At 46.1% G+C, this 13,823-nt stretch overlaps 1 protein-coding gene across 1 annotated transcript in view; it reads left to right on the forward strand.

Annotated features, from left to right (window-relative positions):
* Window positions 1-13,823, forward strand: part of LOC101995663 (calreticulin-like) — a 28,683-nt gene that overhangs the window by 13,942 nt on the left and 918 nt on the right. Inside the window, exons 3-8 of the mRNA XM_005353573.3 lie at window positions 2,916-3,119; window positions 5,552-5,646; window positions 7,159-7,368; window positions 7,829-7,942; window positions 8,879-9,022; window positions 11,534-11,626. Coding sequence (XP_005353630.1) covers window positions 2,916-3,119; window positions 5,552-5,646; window positions 7,159-7,368; window positions 7,829-7,942; window positions 8,879-9,022; window positions 11,534-11,626 — 860 coding nt within the window. The remainder of the gene's footprint in view (window positions 1-2,915; window positions 3,120-5,551; window positions 5,647-7,158; window positions 7,369-7,828; window positions 7,943-8,878; window positions 9,023-11,533; window positions 11,627-13,823) is intronic.

A 13,823-nucleotide genomic window follows, 5' to 3' on the forward strand; every position in this document is an offset into this window, starting at 1 on the left:
TGGCCTCGAACTCACAGAGATCCGCCTGCCTCTGCCTCCCGAGTGCTGGGATTAAAGGCGTGCTCTTCCTAACATCTTAATGAAGTGGTTTTTATTGTCTTCCTCAAAGAGGTTTTGATAGTTGACTGAGGCTGTAACACAGCTGAGAGAGGTTTGACTCTGGCCCTGACTCCAGGGACTGTGTCCATCACCACTAACCTGCACTGTCTCCCCCAAACTCCTATAATTTTATAGGTAGCATTCCACACTGGGAACCCGAGAAAGCCCCACTAGGGACCTGAATGTTGCTCTGTCTAGAGCAGCTTTGGGTGATGGAGAGGAGAGCAGATGGGCCTGGGATGGCTGACTGGCTGAGTAATGGAAGCTTGTCTTCTTGCTCCTCAGAGTGTTGATTTTAGATGAAGATAACCTTCCCCCGCCATGCTCACCAGATAGAGCTTTCGTAAGGGCCAAATAATGTTGCGGAGGAAGGGCGAATTCCGAGACAGGGACTGCGGGCATGGGTTCTTGGTCTGAGAAAGCTTTTGTTCTATAAATAGAGTTCATTGATCATCCCCTGGAGTGATTTCCCATCTCCTTCCATCTGGCTACTGTTATGAATCTCATTTTCATATTTATTAAAGGAGAGAATTATGAACTGACTTGAGCGTTTTAAAATCTCGTTTAAATCCTCTCTGGAAAACCGTTTTCAGAGGATAGAGAACAGGAGATGGAGCATCTCCTGGGACACTTGTGTCTGGTCCTCCAGCATCGGCAGTCTGCGCAGCCACACGTCTCCTTACAGTTTGGCTTCTCGGCTGATCCTCCCACATTCCATGCTCTGTGGTCCTTTAGATTCTGGTTGTCTGGAAGGACACTGGGGTCACAGTTTGGTTTATACAGCCGGGTGTGGCAGGGCAGAGCCTCAGGATGTGGTCTTCTGCCCTCTGTCATTCCTTCCTTCTTGGCTCTTCTAGCCCCTTAGAGGCTTTAAGAGAAGTAGGAACACTTTTCAAAATGAGACAGCCCCCAGCATGGTGTCAGATGTGAAGGTGTTTACCACAGAACTCGGTGTACAAGAAATGCTTGAGCGCTTTTCTGAATCAGACTCTGTACGCCTTCCTGTAATTTAGCATGTTTTATTGTTGTTGATTGTTTGTTTTTAGAGTCAGTGTTTCTTTGTGTAGCCTTGCCATCCTGGAATTAGCTCTACAGACCAGGCTGGCCTCGAACTCATAGAGATCCATCTGCCTCTGCCTTGACTGCTGGGATTAAAAGCGTGAGCCACCATCACCCAGCTTGTTGTTGATTTTGAAGAATGGGTCTCACATAGCTCAAGTTGGGTTTGGACTACCTATCTCCCTGCCTCCGCTTCTCAAGGGTTGGGATTACAGGTGTACACTATCAACTCCAGCTTCATTACTTACTCACTTACTTATTGAGCATTTCTGCGTGTCTGTCATTTGTGGTTGTGTGATCCTTAGCAAGGCACTTCCTATTTGATTGCTTCATATGCTTAGCCTAGAAAAGCTCTGGGGCCCCTGGCAGTTCTGCTATTCACTGAAAGGATCTGGCATTACCACGAATTGGTGGTCACTGTCATGTAAAACCAATTCAATGACTTCATGACAAAGTGAAGAAATTGGTACAGCTCACCTTACATTGTTATTGTCAGGGTTAAATACACGTGAATGAAGAAACCCTCTGTAGAGTTAAATGTTAAGGGCTGGGAAGATGACATTGCATTAAGAGTGCATGCTGAACAAGAATAAAGATCCGAGTTCAAATCCCTAGAATCAGGGCTGGGGAGACGAGTCAGCAGTGGCCAAGATATGAACAGCACATGCCGTTCTTCCAGAGGACCCAGGTTTTCAGCTCCCATATAGCATCTCATAACCATCTGTGAACTCCAGTCCCATGGGGTCCATTGCCCTCCTCTGTCATCTGCAGGCACAATCTGCATGTGATGCACATACATCCAGACAAAACACACAAAATAAATCAATCAATCCCCAGGACCCACATAAAAAGCTGGGATGGCCGTGTACTCCTGGAACCCCAGTGCTGGTGTTGGGGCAGAAACAGGGCAGTAACACCGGGCTTACTGGCTGCTAACTCCAGGTTCAGTGAGAGACCCTGTCTAAAGGAACAAGATGGAGAGTGATGGAGCAAAACAACCAGCATCTTCCTCTGATCTCTGTGTATTCAGAAGCATGCACACATGTGCATGCAACACACACACACACACACACACACACACACACACACACACACAATGTTCACAAAAGAGCTCAATTATTTAGTGATTAAAATATTCAATGACTTTAATCCCAGCACTCGGGAGGCAGAGGCAGGCGGATCTCTGTGAGTTCGAGGCCAGCCTGGTCTACAAGAGCTAGTTCCAGGACAGGAACCAAAAGCTACGGAGAAACCCTGTCTCGAAAATCAAAAAAAAAAAAAAATTCAGTGGCTACAGTAACAATTATTATCTGAGCTAATTCTGGGCTTCTTTCTACTGTAGCACTTATACAGAGCAGAACCTTATTCTGCTGCCTAGCCGGCCTCAGCAAGGCAGGGCCTTGACTTATAAAGCTGCGGAAAGATGCTGAAATGTCTCTAGAAAACAAGCGATAGCATGGTGCAGAGGAATGCATCAATGTGGCTTGAAATTCCAGTGAGGTCGCTTCCATGCCATGCAGCTTCAGGCCTCCTCCCCGTGACTCAGCCTCCTAACTTATTAAATGGGCGTAGAGCCCACTTTTCAGGGCTGCCCGGAGGCTCAGATGAGATAATATTACACAGCTCCTTGCACTACACCTGGAACACCGTAGTGTGTGAGGAAATACTAGAGCTTGGTTAAGTCCAGCGCCGGGTCTCTCTAGGTACTTTCGGGGGAATTTCAGCCTGAAGCCTCTGCTCTTTCTCTCTGTTACCAGGTCTCCAGACCAGTGAAGACGCCAAGTTCTATGCCCTTTCCACCCGGTTTAAGCCATTCAGCAATGTGAATGAGACCTTGGTGGTTCAGTTTTCAGTAAAACACGAGCAAGGCATCGATTGTGGCGGTGGGTATGTGAAACTCTTTCCTGCCACACTGAACCAGGAAGACATGCACTCAGAGTCCCAGTATTACATCATGTTCGGTAAGCTCCCTGGAACAGCTGCTCTCGGCCCCTGGGGGTTTGGGTGAGAACCCCTGTGCTGGTTGAAAAGACTTAGACCTGGAACAGACAGCTTGTAATTCGATAGCTCCACATCCCCTGTGCAGCAGGGCTCTCCAGAGACCTGAAAAGAAGGCATCTCTAAGCCCAAATGTTAATATAAATAGACCAAAGCGGTGTGGAAGTACACGGTACCGCAAGTCTATAGCACATGGAGACGCAGCCCAGTTTTCAGAAAGGGAGGAGCACTGTGCTCTGCCCAGAGAGAACTACAGCCAGGGTCAGGGAAATGGCCACCTGTAAGCATCTGTGAACGTCCAGAGTGGGACGTTTGTAGCCTACATACGTAACTAGGCATTCATGAGGCTCTCCAGCTTTTAGCTCCAACCTTGAGTCCAGCTTCAACTGTTGCTACTGAAAAGCCAGCAAACAACAACCATTCCAGCCTCTGAAGCACAGATGAAGAATGCAGGCTAAACCGGATGTTTTTGTACAAAGTCAGTGAGAGGTTATGCTGGACAGAAGGCACTAACATTCCCTTAATTCTCTTTAGATACTTCCTTTCCCTGGCAGCCTCAGCTAGCACTTGCCTTTCCTCCCCATCCCCTCCCCTCCCCCTCCCCACACCCCTTCCCTCTTCTCCCCTACTCCCCTCTCCTCCCTTTCCCCATCTAGTACTCTTCCTTTTCCAAATTCTCCTCTTCAGCTTCATTGCCCCCTTTAAAATCTGCATACTTTTTCTTTCTGAAATCTCACCCCCTCTTACAAGGTCTTACTCTGTAGTTCCAAACTTAATATGTAGCCCAAATTGGCTTCAAATCCACAGTGATCCTCCTTCTTCAGCACCCCCAAGTGCTGAGATCATAGGTGCAAGCCCCCATACCTGCTTCTAGTCTTTCTTTCATGCAGAGTGTAGCACTCAGGGTGTGAGAAGCGTGTCTACTGCAGTATCTTTCTATTTTATTCGGAATCTGTACTGTGTATCACTCTCCCCATTTTGCAGATGAGGAAATAATAAGAAATTGGCTCGAAGTAAGTAGAAAACCAGGATTTGAGTCAGTCTGTCTATAAAGTCTGCATCTTCTCCCTTCAGGCAACTGAATACATTTTTTAAAAACAGAATGAAATCTAGATTCTTACAAAAGTATTGAGCCAGGCTGGAGAGATGGCTCAGCAGTGAAGAGCCCTGGCTGCTTCTTAAGAGGATGTTGTGGTGTGTATGCATGTGCTGTATGTACATGTGTTTTGTGTGTGTGGTATGTGTATTTGAGTTATGTTGTGTGTGTTATATGTATACGTGTTGTATGTGTGGTGTGTGTGTATGAGTATGAGCGTGTGTTGTGTTGTGTGTGCGTGTGTTGTATGTACACGTTGTGTGTGGTACATGTGTGTGAGTGTGTGTTGTGTGTGTTGTATGTATATGTGTTGTGTGTGTGGTACGTATGTATGAGTGTGAGCATGTGTTGTGTTGTGTGTGCATGTGTTATATGTACATGTGTTGTGTGTGTGGTACGTGTGTATGAGTGAACGTGTGTTGTGTTATGTGAGGGTGTGTTGTGTTGTGTGTGCGTGTGTTGTATGCATGTGTTGTGTGTGTGATACGGGTGTATGAGTGTGAGCATGTGTTGTGTTGTGTGTGCATGTGTTATATGTACATGTGTTGTGTGTGTGGTACGTGTGTATGAGTCTGAACGTGTGTTGTGTTATGTGAGCGTGTGTTGTGTTGTGTGTGCGTGTGTTGTATGCATATGTGTTGTGTTGTGTGTGCCTGTGTTGTATGTACAAATGTGTGTGTGCAGTATGTGTGTGTGTGTGTGAGTTACGGGTAGAGAGCAATAACGTGAAAGTCTCAGCCCTCTCTGGGCTCCCCAGCTCTGACCCATTTCTCAATAGAATTGTCACAAAGTCTGAGAGGTCTCAGGCTCTTCTTCCTAGGTAGGAATGGCTCCTGACTTTTCTGAGCCATGCTCATTTAAAATAGAGATGGTAATGCTTAATTTGTCAGAATTAAGTGATGTGCTGGAAACTCCTGGCTTAAGAGGGGCTTCCTGTGGGATTGGCCCATGGGGTCCTGGCAGGAGACTAGATGAAGTTTTGAGGTGTATCTCTCAGCTGAAAGCCTGTCTCTCCTACTGTGCCCCCCACTCTCTCCCTGGTTTGCTGCCCTGCCCTGCCCTTTCTGCTCCTTGCCCTGAGCAGCTCTGTACCTTCTTCTCTCAAAGCCTCGCCTCCTGCTTTGTGAAGAATCCCTTTCATCAAATCCTTCTCAAATAATCCTGACTCTGAGTGTGGCATCTGTTTCTTTCTGGAAATACCGAGTGAGACACAGGCTGCATCTGTCTTGGGTCTTGGCCTCAGACTGGGCACACTGCCTGAAATAGATGAGAAATCACACTTTGGGGTTTGATTTCCAGGCCCGGACATCTGTGGCTTTGGCAATAACAGACTACAGGTCATCTTTTATCACCATGGGAAATACCACGAGAACAACAAGACCCTCAAGTGCAGGGTGAGTATGTGGATTAGTCTTCAGCTAGAGCAAGACATTTTATTTTTACATTTTTAAAATTTTATTGATTTTTATATGTATGGTTATTTCGCCTCTATGTGTCTGTGTCCCACATACATGACTGGTACCCACAGAGACCAGGATAGGAAGCCAGATCCCTTGTGACTAGAGTTACAGGTTGTTATGAGCTGCATGCGTGTGCTGAGAGTTGAACCCAGGTCCCCTGGAATAGCAGTCAGGCCTCTAAACTGCTGAGCCATCTCTCCAGCCCCAGAAAAAAAAGATTTTATATATGTTATCTCATTTTTTCCTTATAAAAACTCTATCAATTAAGTGTTATCATCTCCGTTTTACAAATTAAGTAGACCTAGAGATGCGCTATGTATACATTGTAGGAGTTCACAAGGGAACAGCTGGCCCAAAACATGGGGAAGTAATGTGGGGTGATGTCTGGTGTGGCGTTGTTACCCAGGGCTAGATATTAGCACGGGGGTCAGGAGATGCTTAGATGAGATGGGTGGGCCAGTTTATCTCAGTGACAGAAAGTCAAAGGCATCTAGATTAGCTAGAGCACAGTAGGTACGGTCAATCAACAATCCTAACAGGCGTTATTAGCCAAATGCCAATTCTGCCTTGTGGACTTAAGAATGGGATAGATTCTGTCAGATAGGTCTTTTAAATGAACCAAACTCACAGTAAAGCCTGATATAGTGATTTGTGCCTGTAATCCCAGCAACTCTGAAGGCTGAGGTGAAAGGGCTGTGAGTTCAATGCCAACCTGGGCAACTTAGCAAGATCTTACCAAGCCAAAACAACCAGAACTTTCACAATTGAGTAAAGAGTCAAGCAAAGGGAAGTGATATGGGAGCAGAGAAGAGGGCTCTGCCTCCACCTGGAGGCTTAGGTAAGGATCGCTTCCTGGAGAAGGCTTCCTTGTGCTGAAGATGAGCATGCTCTAGGAAATGAGTGAGAGGATCCTGGGGAAAGATGACCTCCTGGAAGAGGAGGCTGCACGAGCAAAGGCAAGACATGAGGGCGGATACAGTTGGTACGCGAGGGAGCGGCAGGAACAGTCTAGAAAAGCCTGTGAGGCCTGGGGCATTAGGGATCTTGTGTTGAAGCTAGACCTTCCTGACCAGCCTTGTACATGGGGCTGGATGTTCTGAGTACCCACTCTGGGGCAAATCTCAGCTTGGAAGCTTAGACATGATAGAGAAATCATAAATGACCCCTGCTCACAATTTAGTAGGACAGACAGAAAACAAGTTAGATCAGAGAACGATCAAGCTTTAGGTGGGTAGGGGCTGGAAGATGGGGGACCACAGGAGTGAGCCTATGGGAACATGCACTTTCAGGGTGAACATAGAATCCCTGTAGGTGTATTAACTAGAGGAAGGGAGAGGGGAATGTGCTACAATGTGTGTAAATATGCAAGGGGAGCATGCAGGCAGCATGTGTCTGAGATCTACAGTGTCCCATACGGAGCTGAAATATCACCCATTCCCTTTCCAGATCAATAAAGACACTCACCTGTACACTCTGATCATCCGCCCTAATGCTACTTACGAGGTTAAGATTGACAACGAGAAGGTGACAACGGGGGCCTTGGAAGATGACTGGGACTTCTTGCCTCCCAGGAAAATAAAAGACCCCTATGCCAGGAAACCAAGGAAATGGGATGAACGGCTACAAATAGAGGATCCTGAAGATAAGAAACCCGAGGTCAGAGGGAGTTTAGTTGGGAAGCTGACCTCAGGGAGAAGAAGGTACAGTCAGGACATGAGGGCAGATGAGTAAGTCAAGTGTCTGGGAGGTTGGCGCCATGAGAAAATAAGGGTCTGAGTTCAAGCCAGGTCTAGCAGGTATGCTCAGGGTAACACGACTGAAGCTGAAGACTGTGTGGGAGCGAACCACAGACAAACCAGAGCAGCAGCTCACATGACTGAGGGCAGGATGAGGGCAGAGACAAGGATAATACCCCTCTGAAGTGAGTCTAAACCTCTCTCAAGGTTTAGAACGACGGTGAACCGGGGTCTGTATAGGCCTTTTCTCTCCTGCACAGGGTATATTCGCAGCAGAGCAGGAGAACAGGGCAGGTAGAGAGTCAATCCCCCTGTCTGCACTGTCCCCAGTGTCCTCCCAGATCATGTCACCATCCTCATGAAGGAACATTCTGTTTTAGGACTGGCAGGACTCTGAGTTCATCCCAGACCCAGAAGCCAAGAAGCCAGATGACTGGAATGAGGAGATAGATGGGGTGTGGGAAGGGCCGCTGATACCGAACGCCAAGTACAAGGTGAGTAGCTCGCTTTTTAATAAAAATGTATACAGAGAAATCAGATGGGAAATATGTCAATCCTAACTTAGAAAATAAAATTTCTAACCTGAAGGCTTGTAATCCTAACCCTTAGGAGGTTAAGACAGGAGGATTGCAAGTTCAAGACTAGGCTGGGCTGTACAACAAGACCTTGTCTCAAAACAAAACAAAGTAAAAACAAAGCAGAAACTCTGAGATCCTGTGCTCTTTCCCTCTCTACTCCACACAGGACCGTGGCCACAGCAGAATCTGTTCTCAGCTCCTCCCACTTGTAAGGCGGAGGAGCTGGTAAAGCCAGCACGAGGGAATGGTTCAGGCAGCCTTGGGCAAGGACCTTGTCCAGAGTTGGGAAAAGCTGCCAGTTAAAGGAACAAGATACAAACAGGAAATGGTGTAGGACTTAGGAATCCCATGTCTCAGAAGCAGGCCAGAAGGGCAAAGAGTGGGATCGCCGTGAGTCCAACGTGTTTAGGGGATAAAGGAACTTCTCTTAAAGGGCCAACCCCTGCTGTCATATCAGGAGCAAGCACCAAAGGACTCAGCGGACAAACGGTCTGGCAATAAACCTGACTGGAGCAGGCATTTTATCTGGCCACAGTTTCCTGTGCCACACAGGAGAAAAGAAAAGGTCCAAGTGCCAAGATACTTAGACAATGTTCTCCAAAAAGCTGTATTTTCTTAACTTCATGAATATGCCTGTTAAGAGAACAGGCCGGGCCAGGCCACTCCTGCCAAGTCATTTCACTCCCAGTACGCAGGAAAGGGAGCTGGGCAGTCTTATGTCTTTACTCAAAGAGAGGGAAAGTTCTAGGAGTCTGGTACACTGCTTATAAACTCACTGATGCTTTTTGATTGTATGATATTAGGAGAGTGGAAAATTGTTACTGACATGTCCACTGTTGGTTCTCTGTGTAGGGAGAATGGAAACCTCGGATCATTGACAATCCCAATTACCAGGGGGAATGGATCCACCCAGAGATAGACAACCCGAAATACAGGCCTGACCCCACCATTTGCCACTATTATAACATCAGCGTCCTTGGCCTGGATCTTTGGCAGGTAAATCACTCTGGGCTCAAAGCCCCTGACCAGCAGTCCTTGTAGCTCCCACAAAGTAGAAGAAGCCCTAGCCTGGAAGTTACAGACTTGAATAAGTCTTGATCTTTCTTAACGTCAAACAACTCACCTTTAAGATGGGAGCAATTGTAGATATCTTCAAAATTTTAAGAGTCCAAACTTAATTAGTCCCTCTATGCACCACTGGATTAAAGACTTGGCATGTTTGTTTAATTTTCACGGTATATCTATTTCTCAACATCAAAAGGAGGCTCAGAAAAGTTGAATAAATTTCCTAAAGATATGTATCTAGTAAGATAAGCAGAAAACTTGGGCTCAAGCAGCAGCCTTTCTTCATCAGGCCTACTCCAGTGTGCTACTAGTACTTTTTGATGCCTTTGTTGATCTTATGTGACTTGTTCAGTTGTTTTGTTTTGTGATAAGGTACAGACTGGCCTCCCTCCAACTTGCTACAAGGTTGAGATAACCTTGAACTTCTGCTCCTCCTGCCTCCACCTCTAACTGTTAAGTCACCAAAGCTTCTGGAATGAGCACCCCCATGTTTTACTTTCTTAGATTCTTCATTCATTTCCTACTCCTCCCCCCCATTTTCTCAGTTTTCTGACTTCAGGAGGTCAGCACAGAGACGGAATGAAGTCACTACCAGAGGCTAGGCAGGGGTTCAGAAGGGCAGGGAAGGAGGAAGGGGCACAGTGTATGTCTTTCCTTCCTGGCTGATCTGGAGAACACAGATACAAATCACACACAATCACGTTGGTATCTCTTTCTTTTTTTAGGTTGTTACTTTTAAGTAAACCAGAACTTTCTATATCATGTAAACATATAAAACCATATTGATGTGCGTACTCTGCTTCCTCAAAAACAATTACATTTATTTAATGTGTGTCTCTGCGAGTGTCTATGCATGGCCATGTGTGCATGGCCAGTGTGTGGCGGAGGTCAGAGAACAAGTTGTGGAGGTCAGCTCTCTCTTTTCATCATGTGGGTTCCAGGGACTGGACTTGGTCCCCAGGTTTGCCCACAAGTGTCCTTATCTTCCAGAGCCATGTCATCGGCCTTTAAAGTATTTCTGGGCTCTGCCAACCTCTCTAAACAGGCAAACCTTCCTTTCCTGTTTGAAGAATTTAGCCACATCAGAGGCGTGCTCTCCAAGCCTTAATTTTAATGCATGTCTACAGAGGATCACAGATTCTGATCTGGAACGAAGTCCCAGAGACTTCATTTCTAAAATCCAAGGGGTGTGTGTGTGTGTGTGTGTGTGTGTGTGTGTGTGTTTGTGATAATTCTGCATGATGCTGACATCATCCTCAAAGACACTTTTTTCCTTATAATTTCCAGTTAGGTTTGACTCCCAGGTCATATTCCTCTTCACTCAGCTAACCAGGACCGTCCATCTCAACACTGAATCCTTGCATCTTACAGGAGAAGTGATGTGGGAGTGATTTCTTATTAATAAAGAAACTGCCTAGGCCCATTTGATAGGCCAACCCTTAGTTAGGCGGAGAAAACAGAACAGAATGCTGGGAGAAAGAAGCTGAGTCAGAGAGTCACCATGATTCTCCCACTCCAGATGGACGCAGGTTAAGATCTTTCCTGGTAAGCCACTTCGTGGGCTACACAGATTATTAGAAATGGGTTAGACTCCAAAACCACAGAGAAACCCTGTCTCGAAAAAACCACAAAAAAAAAAAGAAAGAAATGGGTTAGATCAATATGTAAGAGCTAGCCAATAAGAGGCTGGAACTAATGGGCCAGGCAGTGTTTAAAAGAATACAGTTTCTGTGTAATTATTTCGGGGCATAAAGCTAGCCAGGCGGGAGGCCAGGTGCTGGGAAAGTAGCCCGCCACTCATATCACAACAGAGAAGCGAAGTGACTAAGCACAGACAGACAGACAGCATTCTTGACCTGCCCCCTCTAGCCATTAGTGTCCAGCTCCGAGATGCTCTGTCTCTGTCCCAGCTGGACAGCCCAGTCCCTGACACTTCCTGGTTCCCATTCTGGTGCCTCCAAATCCAGTCCATTACTTTTCCCCTACTTGAAAGTGATTGCATTCTGGGGTCAGGGCTGAAGATTGGAGGAGACAGCAGAGAACAAACATATACATAAACAAATATGACAAAAGCCTTTTGGAGAGAGAGAGTGACTGTGTGTGGTTTATAAGCTTGTGTGTATATGTAGGTGCACATACCTATGGCCATAGGAGAGCGTCGGGTGTCCTGTTCTATTACTGTCTACCTTGTTCTCTTGAGACAGTGTCTCTCATTGAACCTGGAGTGAAGCTGGCAGCCAGCAAACCCTGATGAGCCTCCTGTCTCTACCCCAGACAGCACTGGGGTTGCAAGGCATCCTCACAGCCGTACACATTTCCCTCCAGTACTGGGGATCCAAACTCAGGTCCTCATGTTTATGCAGCAATCACTCTGGGCCCCTGCCATGTCTCTAACCCTCTAGAAACCTAGCCGTAATAACCTCATGGTTTTCATTTCAACAGGTGAAGTCGGGCAGTATCTTTGACAATTTCCTTCTAACAAATGATGAAGAGTTTGCTGAAGAGGTCGGAAATAAGACCTGGGGATTAAGAAAGGTGAGGTGTTTTTCCACCTTAAATTCCAGAGGTCCGATTCTGTCATTTGTAAAATCAGGACCCACAATCCTGTTCTGGTCACATGACCTTGAGAGACAGAGAACTCACATTCATTGGGCATCTCCCGACTTGTCACTTTGAGCACCTTTCAAAATATGTCTTACTTGGCCCTTAAGGAGACCTTGCAATATAGATATTATTGCATTTCTTAGGTATGGAAACCGAGGTTCAGAGGCTACACTGCCCAAGGTCACACAGCCTTTGACTTGTTGAGTTGGAGCCTGAACCCAGAAACCATGCTCCTTTTGTGGGCCACAATGTCTTCTCAGTGTGCCATTAGAAGGAGATGCTCAGTCCACCTCAGAGGAGTGGGAAACCCGAGAGAATGGTATTGCTGATTATCAGCTCCTCCCTTCCCGACACTATTTTATGTGGGGGGTGATATTCGGGACGATGACTTCAGAAGGAAGGCATCCTGCATCCAGATGCCCTGGCTCTGCAGCAGGAAGGTCAATCCAAGTAGGTTTATAGCCCGGGCTTAATACTTTAGCAAGAAAGCACCAGACACAGAAGGTAAAGGCAAAAACAACCCCGACCCCACCTGCCCTGAGCTGGAGAAATGGCTCCTTGAGAAAGCGTGTGCTGTGTAAGCCTTAGGATCAGAGTTCGCATTCCCAGAGCCCACACAAAAGCCATGCGCATGTTCAGGCACACAGGCTGCGCTAGGCAACTGTTCTGCCACTGAGCTATCTTACGAGAACTTTTCACTTTTTATTTTAAGATGGGGTCTCACCAAGTTACCCAGGCTGGCTGTGAAGTCACTCCGGAGCCAAGGCTGGCCTTGAACATATGTTCTTGGTCTTCAGTCTACTAAGGAGTTGAGATTACAGGTCTTTGGCACCAGGCCTGACTCCCAGAGGATCTAACTGAAGCTGTTAGGCGTGGTAGCATTTGCCTTTACCCACTGGGATATCTTGCTGATTCTGTGCTCAGCTTTAAAAATACTTCTTAACCTAGTTTTGTCTTGTTTTAACTTAGTGTGATCATCTTTATTTTGTGATACTAGAGATCAAACCCAGAGCTTGGTTCATTCTAGACTGAACCACTCCCCAGCCGTCCAATAGTAATGCTGTGTCATTATCATATATGAGTGAAGAGCATGAGTTTCCTAGGTAGACTGCTCAGGTTCAAATCCAGGCTCCGTCCCTGACTGGTTATATGAACTTGGCCAATTTATTTAACTTTCCTCATCTATCGATTAGGAAAATTGATAGCACACTATCTTCTAAGTTCCTAACATCTAGCATGTGTTCAATACATGATATCTATAAACCATACATTCATTTGACAAATCCTTGCTAAGAACCTGTTCACCACAGCAGTTGTTGGGGATATAGCAAAGAAATAAAATTGAGACATTTTTTCTTCGTGGGGCTTGTATTCAGTTTGGAGAGAACAAAATATAGAAAGGCCACATGAGCTGGGTATGAGGGCACATCCAACACTGTAAAACTACAGGAAGGGAAGCAGGGATGGAAGGACTAAGAAAGAGTCCACAGCTGGGCAGTGGTGGTGCACACCTTAAATCCCAGCACTCAGGAGGCAGAGGCAGGTGCATCTCTGTGAGTTCCAGCCCGGCCTGGTCTACATTGTGAGTTCTAAGACAAGCCAGGGCAGCATAGGTCTCAAAAAAAATTTTCCTAAAAAAAAAAAAAAAGAAAGCATTCCAGGTCATTCTACACTATGTAACAACACTCTGTCTAAAGGACAAAATAAGCAAACAAGTAAATAAGAAATCCAAACATCAGATTCCCTCACATAAGAAGTGGGATGAGTAACCTACGCACGGCTGTGAGGAACGCAAACAACACACCAGCGTTGTCTAGCCTGCGCTGGGCAGTGATAGAGGCACCAAATAAATAGATGATGGAAAAAGTGAAGCATTTAAAACTTTTTTTATTACATCTATTTAGAGTGTAAGTGCATGCACTTGCCACAGAATGTATGTGGAGGTCAGAGGGCAACTCCTACTAGATGAGTCCCAGGGACCAAACTCCGGTCATCAGGCTTGGTCAACGACCTTTCCTTACTTGGTCATCTCACCAGCCCACTTTACTTTTCAAATTACTTTATTTTAGTTTTTTTTTTTTTTTTTTTTTTTTTTTTGAATCCAAATGAACTCTAGGATATATGACTG

This window comes from Microtus ochrogaster, chromosome 10, assembly GCF_000317375.1.
Source record: "Microtus ochrogaster isolate Prairie Vole_2 chromosome 10, MicOch1.0, whole genome shotgun sequence".
Classification (NCBI taxonomy): domain Eukaryota; kingdom Metazoa; phylum Chordata; class Mammalia; order Rodentia; family Cricetidae; genus Microtus; species Microtus ochrogaster.